This window comes from Spinacia oleracea, chromosome 1 (genome assembly GCF_020520425.1).
Source record: "Spinacia oleracea cultivar Varoflay chromosome 1, BTI_SOV_V1, whole genome shotgun sequence".
Taxonomy (NCBI): domain Eukaryota; kingdom Viridiplantae; phylum Streptophyta; class Magnoliopsida; order Caryophyllales; family Amaranthaceae; genus Spinacia; species Spinacia oleracea.
The window spans coordinates 93,160,559-93,180,235 of record NC_079487.1 but is presented as its reverse complement, the minus strand read 5'-3'; the positions used below and the strand labels follow the sequence as shown (position 1 = coordinate 93,180,235).

At 36.6% G+C, this 19,677-nt stretch overlaps 2 protein-coding genes across 2 annotated transcripts; both read left to right on the top strand.

Annotated features, from left to right (window-relative positions):
* Positions 1-245: 245 nt before the first annotated feature.
* Positions 246-5,537, top strand: LOC110806065 (uncharacterized). Its single transcript, XM_022011701.2, has 6 exons — positions 246-1,258; positions 1,922-1,958; positions 2,078-2,314; positions 2,417-2,464; positions 4,566-5,017; positions 5,136-5,537. The coding sequence occupies exons 1-6, from the start codon at positions 957-959 to the stop codon at positions 5,203-5,205; spliced, it is 1,146 nt and encodes a 381-aa protein (XP_021867393.1). The 5' UTR covers positions 246-956; the 3' UTR covers positions 5,206-5,537.
* A 756-nt stretch (positions 5,538-6,293) lies between these two features.
* On the top strand, positions 6,294-17,880 carry LOC110806073 (DNA-directed RNA polymerase 2, chloroplastic/mitochondrial). The gene is made up of 19 exons (XM_022011710.2): positions 6,294-7,724; positions 7,813-8,028; positions 8,100-8,233; positions 8,327-8,393; positions 8,612-8,670; positions 10,471-10,588; positions 10,759-10,872; positions 11,023-11,154; positions 11,237-11,653; positions 13,151-13,201; positions 13,533-13,603; positions 14,039-14,123; positions 14,274-14,426; positions 14,558-14,632; positions 15,651-15,740; positions 15,841-15,888; positions 16,461-16,575; positions 16,685-16,788; positions 17,152-17,880. Exons 1-19 carry the CDS (start codon positions 6,774-6,776, stop codon positions 17,260-17,262), a joined length of 3,111 nt encoding a protein of 1,036 aa, XP_021867402.1. The 5' UTR covers positions 6,294-6,773; the 3' UTR covers positions 17,263-17,880.
* The last annotated feature ends 1,797 nt before the right edge of the window (positions 17,881-19,677 follow it).

Genomic DNA, 19,677 nt, shown 5'->3' with positions numbered 1-19,677 from the left:
AGATGTTCTTTTACAAGAAACTACAAGTATTGTAACAACTAAGACTATAACAAGAAAAAATCTTCTTATAAATCCACAAACGCATTATTTTCATTCAAGTTGTACATATTAAAGTTATCATGTTCAATTAACCTCTTTATCTTTTCTCATCATTTCTCAACCCTTTTCATTTTCATCCGCTTTTACTATCCACATTTTTAAGAAATCTTCCATTTGTTTTGGTTTTTGTTGTTGGTGATATGCGGTTAGAACTCTTAGGAGCTTCCAAAAATCTACTCCGTATATTATTGATCAGGAGTAATAATTTTGTCCTAAAAAAGCCTCTATAATTCATTTTCGACGCTCTATTTCCTTCCCACGCTCCACCGCACGTGCCACCACATTTCGAAGCCGGAAAACTCTCTCTCTTCGCTTTCTCTCTCCTTCAATCTGACTTTCCTATATTTATACCCAAAAAAAATCCAACACAGATCTAACACTTTACACTCTGCTAAAGCCACTCTCTCTCTTTCCAAAATACAAAAAAAAAAGAAAAAAGAAAAAAGAAGAAAAAAGGAAAAGGGGGAAAATCTTTAAAAATTTCCATTTTCTAGAAACCCTAACCCTAATTTAATGCAATTGTTGTAGATTTCGATGATTCATGCTGTACATAGAGAGAGAAACAAAAGTCGTTTTCACTTCACAAGATTTCCGAGGAACTCAATTCGCTTTTTTTGAATTCTTCTCCTAAATTTGAAATTTGTATTTATTTCTAATTTTGTCAATTTTCCAAAGCTTTTAATTGCCCTATTTTATGTTAATTTTTTATAGGTAGATTTCTCTCAAGCTTCAATTATTTCAAAAAAACATTTGCGAAAAACAGAATAGATGTTTTTGTTCGGATTTCAGTTTTCAATTGTTGTAGAGAAACCAAAATTGTGATCATATCCAGCTAATTTATACGTTTATTTATTAAAATGGGGGCGGTGACATCGACAATGGCGGCGAAATTCGCGTTCTTTCCACCAGACCCGCCGTCGTATAAGGTGGTGGCAGAGGAAGGAACGGGAAAGTTGAAAATGACTGAAGTGGCGGAGAGAGAAAATGCTGATGTATTGAAGCTAGGTACAAAAAGAGGGAATGAGATTGTAGCAGTGTTTATGAGAAATCCAATGGCAAAGCTAACTGTTCTGTATTCACATGGTAATGCTGCTGATTTGGGACAAATGTATGAGCTTTTTGGAGAGCTCAGTATTCATCTCAAAGTTAATTTGATGGGGTAAATTGATTAACCAATTAAATTTTATGTTTCTAATTAGAGGAATCTGCATTCAATATTTTTATTTTGGGTTTTTTCTGTAGGTTGATTTGATTGGATTGTCTATTTGTGATTATAAATTTGTAATTGCTCTTTGATTTGATGGGTGGTTTATTTATTTAATTGCTTTTGAGTGTTTGTTTGCTGTAACTAATGGGGGCAAGAACTGTTTGATTGATATTTTTTTCCCAATTATTTGGGAGAACAAGAAAAAATACGTCTGAAATAGCAACAGTTCGGTGTTTATTACAGTCTGCAGTGTTGCAGGACGTGTCTGATTGTTTATATACTAGTGGAAGTTAGGGAGCATTCGTTATACAAAGTTATTTGTAGAAGGATTATCCGGTTGAGGTGATTAGGTCGAGCTGTTGAGGTGATTGGACACCTAGAATGTGTTTGTTATTTACATTTGTGAAGTTTTGCAGTGATCGAGTTTCTATCTGGCAACCGAACTGAAATTTACTGTTAGAATTACATATTGTCTGTGGCTGCTGTAATTGGATTTTTGGTGACATTATTGTAGCTGATTTGACCAGTGATCACACTGTTTGTTGGAATCTACTCAACAGTTGGTTAGCTTATGATTGAAGGTTGATCCTTTGAATTTTTGTTGTTGCATTGCAGATATGATTATTCCGGATATGGACAATCTACAGGCAAGGTATGTTAATGCATCACCAAATGCTGCCTCTTTATATCCACCTTTCATAGATGAATTGTGATTCTGTTCTTATGGATTCAACAAATGAAGATATAGTTCTTTGATTTATGTTCTTGTAGCCGAGTGAGCAGAATACTTATGCAGACATAGAAGCCGCATATAGATGTCTTGTGGAAAGATATGGAGTGAAGGAGGAAGATGTTATATTGTATGGGCAATCCGTCGGAAGTGGGCCTACATTAGATTTAGCTACTCGATTACCGAAATTAAGAGCTGTTGTTCTTCATAGTCCAATTATGTCTGGCTTACGGGTTATGTACCCAGTAAAGAGGTCATATTGGTTTGACATATATAAGGTGAGAGTGTTTGTTGACGGTTAAACATGACATTGATTTTTATTTTGGTTTTCTAAAAGGTTTGAACACATGATATTCTAACTTTAATTCTATGTAATGCAGAATATTGACAAAATTCCATTGGTCATTTGCCCTGTTTTAGTTATTCACGTAAGTATCCTCTGACCCGTTGAATCTTTTCAATTCCGAAGTATCTGCATTCAATTGTTTTTCTTGAAGCGTGTCTCTCTTCAAATCCTTTGAATTGGAATAAATGTGTGCCTTTGGCCCTTTATTTTAGAACCTTACTGCAGTGTAAGTTTTGTTTTGTGGTGATGTGTTTGCTGATCTTCTACGGGGTAAATATTGACTCGAGATTAGAAATCCTTTGGGAGATGTTTTACTTGTAATTATGAGACTTTTAGCACACCGTTGACTCTTTGGGTAAAGGAAGAGATCTACAGCTCCAGAAGGGTGTTTGGACATATGTATGCTGCTTATTTATAGCAACTCACATAAGAAGCAAATAAAGAAAGCAATCAGCTTCAGACACTGTCGGGCAATTGCAATCAACGAGTCATTTACTTACAGAATGTACAAAAGCAGATCAGACAATGATAAAAAGAGAACTAAATATTATTAAGACGGAGCTAATGATTAGAGGAGTAATGGTTTTTGAGCTACAGACTGTGAGGAACATGTTCAATCAGCTAATCATTTACTTGTTTTGAATACAAGCAGCTTCCAACTGTACTAATCTGCTTGGCCAACATGATACAAGACTGTTATACTGTTACTTGCCTTCTCTTACTTGATTACATGGGTGTGTAATGGTTATTTTTGCACATCTCCTTTCTATTGCGTCCAGCCAAGGTCCAAGGGCATACAAGTAAAATCTAGTGAGTTGTAGCAAAAATAATACAAGATAGGAAGACGAGGGGAGGGGGGGGGGGGATCCTAGCTGACAGAAGTCATAGAAGTGCATGCACAGGAAAGCGGATGTTTCTGAGGTCTGGTTCCGCACATGGTTCCAAGCCTGTTGGAAAATTTTATGAAATGGATTTGAAGCTTGCTGAATTATTGGATGGCAGTACATCAACTAAGTTCTTGTTGTTGCTGTTGAATGGACGAACTCCTGTATTATCTTCTTTGTACTTCTTGAGATTAGGAAGAGAACCTAATGTGGGATATTCGGATCCTGTTGTTAATGTTGTGGGCCTTGTGGCAGCTAACATCCTTTGTACTTCACTCTTCACTTGGTACTTCTGGTGAAGCGTATTCTGTATTATTAACAAAGCAAAAACTACTGTTGAACTGTTAGTTGCCATAATAGCGTGGACAAGGACAACTGTTGATTTTAAACTATGCAAGTCGGAAGTCCTTTGTGCCAATGTATTGACTTGGGAATGTCTCTCTGCCATTCTCTCCTACACATTACAATTGTCTCTTATTGTTATTTGAGTGCAAGATGGAACAACCAATTATCTAAACCTATACTAATCAGTGAAGAAGTATGATCTGGGGCCTCGTGAAGAAGTATGATTTTGGGAGCCGCAAAGCGCATAGTTTTATCTCCAATTCTCCACAGAAACTTTCCCATGCTAGTTTACTATTACAGTTTTCCTAGTCAAGGAATAAGATGTATAGTTCAGCTAAAGGGAGTTAACTGGCTCTACTAGCTTCCATTGTTGTGTGACCATGCTATTGAATTCTTGAAGGGTAGATAGTTTAAAGTTACTGACCAGGCTGGGAGTACAAGGGTTTATGGTGCTTATTCAAGTCCAGGGGATTTTTAGTAACTACCTGTAGATTATCTTATACCAACTCAAATACAAGGCACATTTTACTTAGTTTGTCTATTGATGTGTTAAAGCATGCATTGATCTTTGATACTAAAATCATGTGAAACATTGTTCAACTTGTCTCTAGGAGTGCTTTGCTTGTGGCGTTTAAATAGCTTTGTACATGTAAATAGCAATATAAGTTGAAAAAACTCATTATTTTGATACGGAATAGGTGTTGGAAAATGGGAGAAGGTGTTGATCCTTTGATATCCCTGAGCTAGTCAATATTTATGATTGCCGACAGGTGATGTGAAGCATACCATCCGTGTAGAACATGAACGTGATATCCTATCAATTATACCAGGAACTTGCCTTCGATTTCTTTGTTCAGTTCTTCCAAATAATAGAAAACCACCAACTCATTATATTGCTTCGTAGTTTTTATAACAGTTGGAAGATGAAATGTTCACATTCTGTTGGTGCTGCAGGGGACATCTGATGATGTGGTGGATTGGTCTCATGGTAAGCAGCTGTGGGAACATTGTAAAGAAAAGTATGAACCATTGTGGGTTAAAGGTGGAAATCACTGTGACTTGGAGCTTTATCCAGAGTACATTAAACATCTTAAAAAGTTCATATCCGTTATTGAGAAATCACCAAGTTTACGAAGTGGATCTGGATTGAGTTCAGAACGATCAGATCATCCTCGGAGGAGCAGCACAGATTGCCGTGATAATAAATCAAGACCAAGTGCTGATCAAAGGGAGATGCCTAGAGCGAGTATGGACATGAAAGAGAAACCTAGGAAAAGCTCAGATCAAAGAGACAAGTCAAGGACTAGTACTGATAAGAGAGAAAAGTCAAGAAAGAGTGTAGATTTACCAGATAAAGCAAATAACTCCATTGAACGTCCTGATAAAGCTCGCAACAGTGTTGATAGGTTAGCTGAACACATAACATGCAACTTGAAATTCTTTTGATCATCGTCATTTGTTTTCCTTCTTCAATTTTTTTGCATATCCTCTAAACTGTTACTTGTTGCAAATCATTGATTGCAGATTTGGAGGGATGATCAGATCCGTGGGATTGTGCAATATAGATTGTTTCAGACCTTCAGCCACAGGGTAAGGCAGAAGGGGAGAGGCCGGGCACACGAATTGGGATTTATTCTAATTTTATTTTTCCTTTTATATATTTGATACTGTTCTGGGGGTTTGGGATTATTTTTCCTCGTCTTTGATAGAAATAACAGGAAGTTGTTGAGCAAGGCAGATTGTATACTGTATGTCAGTTTTTTTGATCTGTTGGGATCAATGAAGTCTGCCCTGTTGTGTCTTTATTGTCCAGTTGTGTACTTGTGTATGCTGAGCAAGACCAAGAGCGGTTTGTGTAAGCTTTGTTTTTCTCATGTAAATATACTAATTGAACATCATTGTTCTATATTACTCCGGAATTCTCAAGTACAGCTTCTCTGTTGGTGTTTGTAGAGTTTAACCCTTGAGTTTGATTCTTCTACTTCTTCTTATTCTTATTTTTGCCACTCTACTACTCTGCTCTTTGCAAGTTGCAGGCTAGAGTTGATCAGGTGACTGTAAAAATAAAAAATGTCCCATACGGGCCTTGGAGATTGCGGTCAATCTTGTATTACAGGCTGATACCAGATGTTTGAGAGTTCTAATTAACCCAGGCAGCACTGAAAATTGCCCCAGTCATAAAGGATGGTTGGATGGGTTCTTAATTTCTTATTTGTTAGACAATGTATTAATTAAACAAATAATGTACTTGGTAAAGATAAAATATTAATTGGTCTAACAAAAATTTCAGTTAGACTATTTGACATAAAAACCCACCCTATGAATTCAACTAATTGAATTGTTATTATTTATACAACTTTGTCCTAGTATGATTATGGATTATAAGAACTTAAAATAACAACTTTTTATAATAATGTTTTTTTCAATACAATTAGCATGCATATTAGTTAACCAACAGTTATTTATAACCTTTTGCCAAACATTGTCTAAACACAAAAAAATCTTCTTTTATGAAAGGTTTTTCAAAAATTAACTTCAACATAATTATCATTCCATCTAAATACTTGTAGTATTCTAAAAATAAGAACACAAAATAGTAATTAAAGGTCCAGCTAAACAAATTAGCAATTGTTCAACTAAGGAACACAAACTCACAAACTCGTGTTTTCGGCACTCAAAAGTATTATTTTCACAAAACCAATGTAAAGTGAGATTTTTCTATCAGACCTTAAAACCCTAATCACTACTCCTACTCGAATTCAAACCTCATTACACTACTCATTACACTATTGGTTGTTTGAGGAAGAGAAACAAACAATGGAAATAGAAGTACCAATTTTGATTGGTCTGCAATATTTCTCCAAACCTCATGGTAAAAATTCTTGAAGATATTTTGGCCAATGTAGAAAAATCCCAGATTTCCTACATTTCACTTTCAATCTTGTAAGTCGGCTGTTTCACTGAAAACAAAAGGCACGAAGGACTTGAGCTGGGGTTTTAGAAGGGTTTTCAAGCACCAAAACTTATGTACTTCTCCTGTTCTTCTTTTACCAATCGAATCAGGTTTCAGTATCTCCAATTAATTGGTCTGGTAATTCCTATTTATTATTTTTCCTCTAATTCTTCATTTGCCCCAGATATCCCTGTTAATCGATTAATTTGATGTCCAGTAGTAATATCTCTTCATTCCCTGCAGTTTTATCGCAGAATTTTGACCCTTATATTCAAATTTATAAGTCAAGGAGTAATTTTTTGATAAACCCTTGTTTTGATTCCACAATCATGTGGAGAAACTTTGCTAAACAAGCAATTTCAAGAACCCCTAATTTGTGTTTGAGGAAATTTTCTATTTCACGTAGTTACAGCTTTTTGGGGGGTACCCATGATTGTGGGTTTTCTGACAGGTTGAAATTTAGGCCGTTTGAGCTGGGTTTTTGTAAAAATCGCAGCTTTTCTGAGGTGGGTTTTTGTAGGGAGGGTGGGTCGTTGGTGAAGGAAGGGATTGGGGAGAGACCCGTTTCAGGGTGTTTGGGTAACCGACTTAATTTTAATGTTGTGTGTCCTAAAGGGTATGCTAGTGTCGTTGAGGCTGAAGTGGACTCTTCGACAGATTTGGAGGATGATGTTTCGGTTTTTGATGAGATTCAAGAGTTGGTGGAGGAGATGAGAAAGGAAGAGAAGAGGGCGAAGTGGCGTGAATCGCACCAAAGACAACAGAAAATGGTGGCGGGTATGCCACTTTACAAGTACCAAAAGCTTAGGAATAGGCAGATAAAGCTTGAGACTGAGTCATGGCAACAGGCAGCTAATGAGTATAAGGAGCTTTTAGCTGATATGTGTAAGCTTAAGTTGGCACCTAATTTGCCTTATGTGAAGTCACTGTTTCTTGGTTGGTTTGAGCCATTTAGAGATAGCATTATAGAGGATCAAGAATTAATCAGGCAAGGGAAGTGTAGAGGTGCATATGGAACATATTTTGATCAGTTACCTGCAGATATGATGGCAATCATTACAATGCATAAGTTGATGGGGATGTTAATGACTGGAAGTGGACATGGCTCTGTCAAAGTTGTTCAAGCTGCTTGTGCTTTAGGCGAAGCCATTGAACAGGAAGTGAGTCTGCTTGTATTTTCTTCCTTTGGGTTCGTACTAATACAGTAATACCAAGTACTAACACATTTATTATGATTCTTTTGCATAGGTTAGGATACACACGTTTTTAGAAAAAGCAAAGAAGAAAAAGGGTGACCGAAGTAAAAAACCCGACGATGCTGCCTCTGATGCTGAGATTCAAGAGCAACAGCATCTGAGAAAAAACGTAAATAATTTAATCAAGAAGCAAAAGCGTCGACAAGCCCTGAAAATCGTCGATTCTCAAGGTGACCTGAAGCCTTGGGGTTCGGAAACAAGGGCTAAGGTAGTTCTGTTTCCTGACCATGAATCGTATCTCATTTATGAAAAAGTAGCATCATCCTTTCCTTGTTGCAGGTTGGGAGCCGTCTGATCGAGTTGCTGATCCAAACAGCATATATACAACCTCCAGCTAGTCAATCAGCTTGTGATCCTCCCGACCTTCGACCTGCATTTGTGCATTCATTGAAAAGTGTTGGCCCTGAGAACAAGTAATGAATGATCTCTAATATGCATTAACTTGTTTAATATCGTCTGTTTGATTGGCTGTGTAAATAAGAAAGATCACTGGGTTCATTCAACAGGAAAACCGGGAGAAGATTTGGGATGATTGAATGTGACCCACTGATTATCAAAGGTCTTGAGAAAACTGTAAGTTATTACCTGTAAAAGCTGGAAGAAAATATTATTTTAATGAGCTTTGGTATTCATTTTATCATGTACTAGTTTTTTGTGCACTTGGTGAATTCTCTGCTGAGTATACTTGCTTGCTGCCGTGAATCCTTGATGCTCCCTTGCCCTGTTAAACTGTATACGAAGTATAATATTTGGAACACAGGTCAACATAAATATCTCCTGTTTCTTTGCAGCCAAGGCATATTGTGATCCCTTATATGCCAATGTTGGTACCACCAGAAAAATGGACCGGGTATGGCTCTATGACTCATAGTTTTATATACTTCTTGTAGTGCATGTTATTCTTTATGTTCAGCAATTCCTTAATTGTGTCGGAAGTAACTAGTATGCATCAAATTTTGTGTATGAATCTCAAATTCTTTGATTGGTCTCATTTGTAAGTCCTGTCTGAATTTTATGTATCACACTTCCTCTTATGTAGTAATTGATTATAGCCTCTTAATTAAATACTCTATTCTTCTTATAAGACTTCTTATCCCTTGCATCCTGTTAGACTGGTTCTTTGAGGTCCACCAAAATGCAATGCCATCTGAATCTTTCAGTATGCATCAACTTTTGTTTGTCACACTTCCAAATTCTTTGGCTAGTTCCATAATATTTGTGACGAAATTTCAGCTTATCGCTTAATATAATTTTGAAGCTTTCCAAGCATGGTGTAAAAACTAGCCCGAGTTAACTCGTATCGCCCGAGTTAACAAGGTTTTGGAGGCTGGCGATATGAGATATCTCGAGTTGTAAAGGTGTTTTTAAAAACGGCGAGATCTCGACCGGTTCAACCGATCCGAACGAATTTTGTCCGCATTAAACGTTATAAACCTCACATCTACTCGGTTTTCAGCCGAATTTCCCATGTTTTCGACAAAAAGAAAGGGAAAAGGGAAAGAAATGGAGAAACTCCATTGAAATAGAGTAGAGAACTCCATTTTCAAATCTAAAACAAGAGAGGAGAGAGAAGGTAGACAAAGGAATTCATTTTAATTATGTCACGTGTACGGTTTAGGGGAGGGGGACTAGGGTAGGTAGTGAATGGGGCTGACATGGGGCTTATTTTTAGATTTCAAATTCCTACGCGACAACCGCGACACGGTCCGCGACTAACGCATCATTTCCGTTACCGAGACTCCGCGACCGATCCCGCGACCGTGACCGGTACCGCATTTTTTATCTATGTTTCCAAGTCCTCATGTCCATTAAGGTACACAGGTTTTGTATTTGATTCTGTTGAAACTTTTGCGAGTGCAGTTTCTGCTAGAGGCATTTGGAAGACCGTGTGGTCTTTGACCCTAAGATGTTATTCTAGAACTTTTGACGTCAAAGAATTTTTTGCATATTTATTTACTTGTGACTGATGATTTGTGAGAGTTAGGAGATGCAATCAACTTGTTACTAGTGCAAGAAATACAGTTATAGTATGAAAAATTTGCCAGTGAAGGAGTAAGAGAAAAAAGCAGAGTCAGTAGTAAGACACAGAAAAGGGGAATGATGAACCTAGATGAAGAAACAGAAAGTAGATCAAGAAGTAAAAACTTAAGGGAACAACAGCTGCACCTAGTATGTGAGAGGTGGAGGTTCATTGAGGTGTTTTTTCTCTCTAGTGTGTGGGACGGGCTGTTATTCTGCAGTTCCTTAGACATGTATTGATATTTATGAAGTTTGGTGTTTTCTTTGGAAAACTGACCTAAGTAAATTCAGAAAAAAAATCAATATTGCTTAAAAAGTTACGTACTTGATCTTTTGGTCTACGTGCCTGGTACTTCGGCTTGTCTGGGTTTGGTTAATTAGATTTTTAGGTTAAAACTCAAAACCTTGTGCTCATGAAACTTTTCGTGGATCGGTTTTTGGATCTGTTGAATCAAGTTCACTTTTTTGTTTTACCTTAGAGCTCCTATTTTAGACTCAAAGGGGAGATTGTTGATCCAGCAATGATTAGGCCACCGTATAGCATAATAGAGGTTTTAATGCGCGATGCATTTTGCAGAGGCTAATTAAAGTCTGTTTGTGCCTCTTACTTTTGTATGGTTTTCTTTTCTAGTTATGATAAAGGAGCATACTTGGTTTTGAGATCATTTGTCATGCGAACTCATGGATCCAAACATCAGCGAGTAGCAGTTAGGAGGGCCTCTGAGGAACAGCTAAAATCAGTTTTTGAGGTCAGAGAAGGATCCAATTCCATTTTGCTTAACCTGCTTTTGCACTTCATTCCTCTGTGTATTTCTTGTAATCTCAATGTACTGCTACTGAATATAGAAAGTCAAAAAGTATGAAATTGTAGCTGTTTTACCTTTGCAGCAACATTGATGTTTTCTATTAATACTCTCAGGCCTTGGATACACTTGGAAACACAAAATGGAGGGTAAATAAAAAGGTTCTTAGCATTGTAGACAGGGTATGGGCTAATGGAGGTCGTCTGGCTGACTTAGTTGATCGGGATGATGTGAGTTATCTCTTTTCTTTTCATTCTAAATATATTTGGGTTTCACTCCCTTTGTTAACTTGCAGGTGTTTTTCCTGTCTATACCAGTTCTCATATATCACTCCCTTCCTTTTCCTTTATGTTTTACTTCTGTTGGTGTCTTTATTTCAGGTTCCTTTGCCAGAAAAGCCTGATACAGAGGATGAATCCGAGCTTAAGAGATGGAAGTGGAAAGTCAGGTCTTTGAAAAAAGAGAATCGAGAGCGACATTCTCAACGTTGTGATGTAGAACTCAAACTTGCGGTTAGTAATATTATGCTTGAGCAGTCCACTTCAAGCATGTCATAGTACAGACATGACTCTAGTACCCTTTTTCATCAAATAGGTTGCTCGAAAGATGAAGGATGAGGAAGGCTTCTTCTATCCGCATAATGTCGATTTTCGTGGTCGGGCATATCCTATGCATCCATACTTAAACCATCTAGGGTCTGACATGTGTCGAGGCATTTTGGAGTTCGCAGAGGGTCGAGCTCTTGGAAAATCAGGATTGCGCTGGTTGAAAATACACGTAGCCAATTTATATGCTGGTGGCATTGACAAATTATCTCTTGAGGGTCGAATAGCATTTACTGAAAACCATTTGGATGATATATTTGACTCTGTGGATAAGCCACTGGAAGGAAGGTGTTGGTGGTTGAAAGCTGAAGATCCTTTTCAGTGTTTGGCTGTTTGTATTGAGTTAGCTGAAGCTCTGAGAAGTACCCGCCCCGAGGCATTCAAATCACATATTCCCGTTCATCAGGTGGGCAAATTAATGACTTTCTGCTTAAAAGTTCATTTCTTGAATGGTATATTGGAAAGGTTATTAGTCTTATTACAATAGGATTTCTGTAAGTTAGCTTAATTGATTTATTTTATTTATCTATTTTTGTGTTGTTATATGATTGTTGCTGACAAACCTTCTCCTTCTAATCATCTGTGAAGGAGCTTTGGACACTTAAACAGGTATATAGTGGCCAAAGTTGGTTCAACCAGTTTGAGGAAAGCTCCCCAAGCTGGTTGGTCTTTCTATGTCCGGAAAGAGGAACCCTGCAAATAAAATAATTACTTCGTTATGGACTTGTCTCACTTCTTTACTTGAGTGATTTTAAAATTTTGAACAATGGGATTGTGTCTCCTTGATCTGGCCATAAGTTCTGATTAAATGATTCTTGCAAGACCTAATGAGGTCAACAGGATTTCCAAATGTAAACTAACAAGGTAGACCATCCAATCAAAGAACCCCTATTCAGCGGGAAGTGATAAATCCAAGAAATTTTCTACTTCTTCCAAGGAAATCCACATTTTTTGACAAATTATTTCTTTGGAAGAAGTGAATTATTCCTTGGATTTATCATTTCCCCTATTCAGCAGCCAAAGCAGAGGTACCCTAGAAGCAGCTTTTTACAAACTAATATACTTCTATCATCAGCCCTATGCTAAATGAACTACCAAGACCTGGAAAACTGCTTTTATGGAATTCATCAAAAAGGTTAACTTAAAATCTATCCTTCTTTTGTGCATTGCTGTTGGAGGCTAAGAGATTTCAGCACATGCTTTCTTATCTTTTCTCAAAATTCCTTCATTATGGAAGTCCTTACGGTTGTTGAATATGCAGACAGTGGATAGTAATGGTAGATTGCACCGTTCTGTGTGTAGTTGTGTACGATGTAACATGTAAGAAACAGATGTTTACTTGATGTTCCAGGATAAAACCCCATTGTGCGTTAACTGATTGGAGGATTGTACATGACAGATCGGGTTTTGCATCATGTGAAATAAGATTCAGTAAAAGAGTTATTTTTATTTTCTTACTCTGTAGTTTGTAGGTTGCTAAGTATCAAAGACAGTCTTTTTTATAGTAACACTTTCTGTACACTCCGGAAATCATGGGAATTACGTTCTATTTCAATAAGATGTTGCTAACGTTGACTTGCCACCAATAGATATTTGCATTTAATCCTCTTTCAAAAATTAACCATTAATGCACAGCTCTTTCTAGATTGCAGGGCTGATCAACTGCTTGTTCCTGTTAACTGAAATTCATTGCTTTGGATCACAGTTTGTTTGAAATTTTATTTCCTTGAACTCAACATCTCTAATCTTTCATCACAGGAGAAAAGAAGACATCTTTAGACTATTCGTTTGATTCAGCACTGTTCATATGATTATTTGTTTTACTTCTCATTTAGAATGGTAAGTGTGAGTACATTTCTGCTACATATGAATGATAAATATTTCCCCCTCTCTGTTTAAACAGGATGGTTCATGCAATGGTTTACAACATTATGCTGCTCTTGGAAGAGATGAGGTAGTTTCCACTTTTCCTTATTTTGTAGTCTTGCTACATTGACTTTGTTATTTAGTATATCGTCCATTTAATGTATTCTTAATTGTCTGATCTTCTTTCCTCCATCTCCCCCCTCCCCTCAACCCCAAATAAAAAAAGTTATATGATATGAAAAGGCCGTTTAATAAGATCAGAGTCTGTAGAGATTAGAGAACTCTTTCCCCTGTTAAGTTTTTCCCAAATTATATTGAAAGTGGAGGGGGTGATCTATGTTGAAAATCATATTAAAACAATGCCATGGTGATTTGGCAGGCAAAATTACTGTTTTCTCATAGAAGTATTTGTATTTCAGTTGGGAGCAACTGCTGTCAATCTTGTTGCTGGGGAAAAGCCTGCAGATGTTTATTCAGGCATAGCTTCTAGGTGAGGGTCCTTGACTTGCTCTTGCTTTGGATATCGGTATTTATATTTAAAATTTTCTTCAGCCGTGAAAAATGACTGGAGGGACAATAATACCCTCAAAGGCTCCAAGTCTTACCTTAGATCACTTGCATATATTTGTAGGTGAAAGGTTGATTCTATGTGATAGCCAGTTACAATGACTACAATGCTGATGAGAGTTTTAATTATAACTTTTAATACTAAGAATGCAGTTAATGGACTCCATTCATTTCCAATTTAAGCATTTGCAGGTTCAGCACTGGGTTTAAAAATGTTCTGTTGGGAACTTGTGTTTCTTAGATTTATCTCCATGTCTCCCTTGAATCATTTTCATAAATTGCCGGCCTTGGCTGGCCAATAAAATTCTAACACTGTCATAGATTCTGGCAATTGAATGCATATGAATGTTTGATGCAGAGTTCTTTCTATTATGGAGGCAGATGCAAAGAAAGACCCCACTGATTTTCCAGACACAGTGCTTGCAAGGAAGCTGATCAACCAGGTTGGTTTGTGGCTTTAGAACAGCTATGTGTTGAGTTGGTTGTGATTCCCGACTTCAGCAGAATAACATAGATTTGCCACATCACTTTTGAATTTATGATCCATTAGTTATTATCTCACCTTAGTAGTCTTATGCTTCATGCAAATGTAGGTGGATAGGAAATTGGTCAAGCAGACAGTGATGACCTCAGTGTATGGTGTCACTTATATTGGTGCTAGAGAGCAGATCAAGAGGAGGTTGAAGGAACGTGCTGCGTTCAGTGATGATACAGAGATTTATGGTGCAGCTTGTTATGTTGCCAGAGTAAGATACTCTGTGGATGACTTGGAGCTTAGTTTCTATGAAGTGCAAAATCTGTTTATGTTAGAAATAGTTCTGGGCTTTCTGACTTTCTCTAGATTTTACTGATGATTTTTCTTTTACTGTTTCGATAGATTACATTAACTGCGCTCGGAGAGATGTTTCAAGCTGCCCGTAGTATCATGAGCTGGCTTGGTGATTGTGCAAAGGTTCGCCCTACCTACAAATATGCATACACACATTCTTTTATGTCTTACTGCCTGCTTATCTACAAGTATGTTCTATGTTTACTGCATTCCTTTATGCTACACATTCTTTCATACTTTAATGCATGCTTGTGAATTGAGTTTCTTAGCCATGCAAGTTGAAATCTATGTGGTTGAAATGTTAAAATTTTCTTTTTACTTTTCTAGTCAGTTAGTGAATAAAGGTGGGCTATTGGCCCATTGCCACTTCTTTCAGCATGGAGTGCAACTTTGTGTGTGTGTGTGTGTTTTTTTTTTTGGGGGGGGGGGGGGGGGGGGGGGGGTTAGGCTAAAAGACGCCCATGAATCCAATATCCTTTCTCAAGACGAAGACATAGGCTCCGTTTGGTTTGGTGTAAAACGTTTTCAGTGCAAAATGATTTTCATGGAAAACATTTTCCCAAGAGAAAACACAATTCCAAACTAGTTTTCCTTTGTTTGGTTCCTTAAAAGAAAATGGGAGAAGATGGTGAAGACTGAGGAGAAGAAGGGAGAGGGAGGTAAGGAGGAAGGGTGGAAAAGTGGTTTCCCTCCTTTTCAAATGGAAAAGGTTTTTCCACCTTTGAAAGAGTTATGGAAAATTGTTTTCCATCCCTTGCTAAACCAAACAACGTAAAATGATTGAAAAGGGGAAAATCGTTTTCCATGAAAACATTTTACACCCTACCAAACGGAGCCATAGTGATAGTTTGGATTCAAACCCCCAGTCCCTTTGTTAGAACTTAGAAGGCAGAAATTTCCTAATTCGTGTTTGTTTATCTGGAGTAGGAATCAATCTTTAAAATCTCAAACTTCTGTTACTAATTACTTTGTAATTTGCCCTAAGAATATCCTGTCCTTCAATTAGTGCATTTCTGATTCCGTATTTAGATTGCGATAATATGTGAGCTGTTGCTTTGAATTATTTTGGAGGTGGCCTCCCCAATATCATCCTATTCTTCATCCTTTGTGGGTGTTACCTTATTCTGGACGATTTGTGCAGATTATTGCATCTGAAAATCAGCCTGTGAGGTGGATAACGCCACTGGGTCTTCCTGTCGTGCAACCTTACTGTAAGAAAGGCAGGCATCTGGTACAGAATCATCTAACTTTTTCTATTATTGCCTTTCCTTTTCTGTTTGAAATTTGTTGCGTGAAGAATAATATTCACTTGGTCGATAAATATGATGCAGATCAAAACCTCCCTTCAAATGTTGACGCTGGAAAAGGAAACTGAAAAGGTAATTTGCTCTTGGTTTCCATCTTATATTTCTGGCTTTCCAGTTTTATTTGCTGAACAGTAATTTGGACCAAACAAATCTTGATAGTTATGTGATGTCCAAGCGTTAAGTTGCTTAGAAGAGCTTTATTGATCACATAATTTTTACAAAAGATATATTTTCTGATGACAAAAGAAGACCACCATATTTTGCTTTGAAAGAAACCTTAGATGGCATAATTTCTATGGTGTGCAGATTCTTTTCGTTTCTCTTTGCAAAAATATCCATGTTGTGAATAAAGTAATTATCATGATATCACTGCCTTTTGTTATTTTTGAGATTGCTGCAGCCTGTACCCTTGTTTAGGCGAATCCTTCTTTGTTTACTGCAGTCTTATAATTTATGAATCCTTCTTTTGATTTTGATGAACCAAAAATTTATTGTTCCGAATGTCTGAAGAAATAGAAAAAATATATTATCGCGCATCAATCTACGTCACATGCGAAAACAGCGCACAGTTATTTGTTCAGTATAGTTAAAATGTAACTTTGTGAAAAAGGCTTGAATCAAGACGAGTTCCTTTTTCATTGCAGATTATGGTTAGGCGACAGAAGTCAGCTTTTCCCCCAAATTTTGTTCACTCCCTTGATGGTTCACATATGATGATGACTGCAGTGGCCTGCAAACACGCAGGCTTGAACTTTGCAGGTCTTTTTTTAAAGAACATATACGATTGCATATTTTCTTTCCCAATTATTTAAGGTGATTTAGAAGTGATTACTGCTTAGCGTTTACCTCTTTTTTTAATTTACTGTAGGAGTTCATGATTCATATTGGACTCATGCATGCGATGTGGATCAGATGAGCAGCATACTTCGCGAAAAGTTTGTAGAACTTTATGACCAACCAATATTGGAAAATGTAAGTTGTTTTTATGTATCTTTGAGTTACTTTTTTGTGTGCCATTATCAGAGTATTATCTAATTGGCCACATGCATCCATTTTAGAATAAAAAGGTCTTGCAGGTAGTTAATGAACATAATAGCAAAAAACTGTCTTCAATTGTAGCGCAAAGTCCTCCCTGTGGTGTTTAAGATTTACATTCACCTTCTTAAGTTAGTTGGAAATTTGTTGCTAGAGTTGAAACTAAAGACTAATTGCTTGATCTGCATTATATTCTTTTTTATCTTTTTTCTTTTGAAGGAATCTGCATTATATTCTTAATTGTTGTTAAATTTGCAAAACTGACTCCTTACATAAATTTTTTCTTTGGATCATTAACAGTTGTTGGAAACTTTCCAGCAATCTTACCCCACACTATCTTTCCCTCCTTTGCCTGATCGAGGAGACTTTGAACTGAGGGACGTTTTAGACTCTCCATATTTCTTCAACTGAGAGCTAACAGAAGAAACTGTCACTGTTAATTATCATCCCCACTTGCGCCACCCACCGGAGAAGGAAGGAACACCATCCTTTTGCCTGCCTTGGAAGTTGTAACACGAACAGCTTCTATGTACTACACTTACAAGGATTGAGATGATCTTCAGTAATCAGTTGCTGGTTTCTGCTTTTTTTACCAAGACATAATTATCTGCAGACGAGAGCACTGTTACTTTTTTGTGGTAGGTGAGAGGAGAATGGCCGTGGATTCGAGCAATTCGATCTTGATATTCTTTATAGTTGATCAACATGTAATGTAGCCAACATAGGTAGCTGATTCTTTTATCTAATGTACATAATTAGAGAGCTTCGTCTGAGAAACAGTCTTTGACATACTGTAAATATTTATAAAGCTAAATAATATCCTCCCCCCTTTTGCATTTATGTAACAACAATTTCTTCATACTATATTGGTAAATTTCTGTTGTTTTTAGCCGATTCGTCGGGTAGTTGGACTGGTAAATGGATTGATTGATACTTTTCCAAAAATGATATACTAGCATACTTCTCATGTTCTTATTTACATGGTACAATTGTGTTATGGATACTATTTATACAAGCTCATTTGACTTTTATTTGTGTTTTCGTGTTGTTCTTATTAGTTCATCTCAATAAGTAATTAAGTATATTTTAAATATCAACTTTTTATAAATTTTTGTTATCATAATTGTATATATTAGTGTTCATTATCAAACGTGCTTAAATAGTTGTCTCATTTAAAAAATAATAGAGGAAGTGTATTATTGTATCAGGTTCTTATAGAGAAAGTCTTAGCCTATACTCCCTCCGTATTTTTTAAAGAGTCACACATTTACCATTTCCAGCCGTATTTTATTACGAGTCATACTTCCATTTTTAGTAACTTTTCTACCACACCTTCTCAATAATTATATTCCCTCAGTCCCAAAATTATACTCCCTCCGTCCCAAAATTATCTTCCTGCTTTCCTAAACGAGCGTCCCAAAATTATCTTCCTGTTTCTAATTTTGGCTACTAAGGTCTCCACTTTCTCATGTACTATATTAATTAAAATTGAATTGAAAACCCCACTCATGTACTATATTCCATTTTCCCATGTACTATATTCTATTTCACATGTACTTTATTCTACTTTTCCATACAACTCAATTATCATTTGTACTTTATTCCACTTTCTCATGTATTATATTCCATTTTTCTTAAAATCTGTATTTTTGGTCAAACAGGAAGATAATTATGGGACGGAGGGAGTAGTCTGTATTTCACAATAGGGCTTCTCATAATTACAGTATTTTTCCTTATTTGAACATAAAATACTTCACATATCACCCTCATCTGGGACCACAAAAAAATGCATTGAAAATCTTTCATGTACTACATTCTCCTTCCCCACATACTTTATTCATTTCTATGTGTACTCCTATATTCTACTTTCTCATACAAATTAATCATTAATGTACTATATTTCAATTTTCCACCCACTATATTCCTTTTTCTTAAAATTCATGATTTTAGTCAAACAGAACTATAACTTTGGAACGAAGAGATATATCTAATTTCCTCTAGGGACCAGGACGGACCACCACAACTTTAAACTCCCTATCTACTTTGATTAAAATATTTTTCTCATTATTTTTTTCTATTTGTTTATTACTCCCTCCCCTTTGATTTATTATTTTTACTAGTATAGTACCCGTGCGATGCACGGTTTATAATCTAAAAATAAATTTATATGAAATCTGGTAGATTATGGATGTTCTCCAAATTAAAATTGATGGTGGATAATTTGTTATTGCTCATGCCACGTCAAGAATAAAGTTATCGCTTTCACCCTTCACTTCGATAGTAAAACCCACTTAATACATACACGTTCCCCCATCAACCTCATTACCAGATCATTTAACACGTACCTACACCATTTACTTTATTCATTTAGAGATGACTTTAAGGCAGGGTGTGAAGGAAATAATGCTATTGGTCCAAGTATGCATTCAATGTTAAGTCTAATAAATGCGGTTCAGTATTAATTAACAAGTTAATAATTCAGTGAGATCAAGTGAGCTGAATGCCTAGCTAGAGGCCGCTTCAGTTCAAGTGGAATTAATGATATTAATCCACAGCTTACTCTTGACTGAACCCGTAGGGTCACACAAATAGTACGTAAACGGATCAAGTATTTAATGACATTAAATACTCCATCTATGGATATTCGGAATCGACGGATCTTGGTTTCAGTAGGAGCTGAGATCGTCACAGGCAAGAAATAAATACTCCGGAAACGATGATATTGCCGGAAACGGAAATATGGATCGTATCGGAAATATAAATATTATCCAAGTCGTAGATGTTGCCGGAAACGGAAACATGGTACGTATCGGAAAATATTATCGG

Excerpts from the sequence above, each read along its gene's own strand:
- LOC110806065 (XM_022011701.2), top strand. The coding sequence starts at position 957 with ATGGGGGCGGTGACATCGACAATGGCGGCGAAATTCGCGTTCTTTCCA. Across the intron at positions 1,259-1,921 it reads CTCAAAGTTAATTTGATGGG|ATATGATTATTCCGGATATG; the intron begins GTAAATTGATTA and ends GTTGCATTGCAG. Across the intron at positions 2,315-2,416 it reads ATTGGTTTGACATATATAAG|AATATTGACAAAATTCCATT; the intron begins GTGAGAGTGTTT and ends TATGTAATGCAG.
- LOC110806073 (XM_022011710.2), top strand. The coding sequence starts at position 6,774 with ATGTCCAGTAGTAATATCTCTTCATTCCCTGCAGTTTTATCGCAGAAT. Across the intron at positions 14,633-15,650 it reads GGCTTGGTGATTGTGCAAAG|ATTATTGCATCTGAAAATCA; the intron begins GTTCGCCCTACC and ends CGATTTGTGCAG. Across the intron at positions 15,889-16,460 it reads TGGAAAAGGAAACTGAAAAG|ATTATGGTTAGGCGACAGAA; the intron begins GTAATTTGCTCT and ends TTTTCATTGCAG.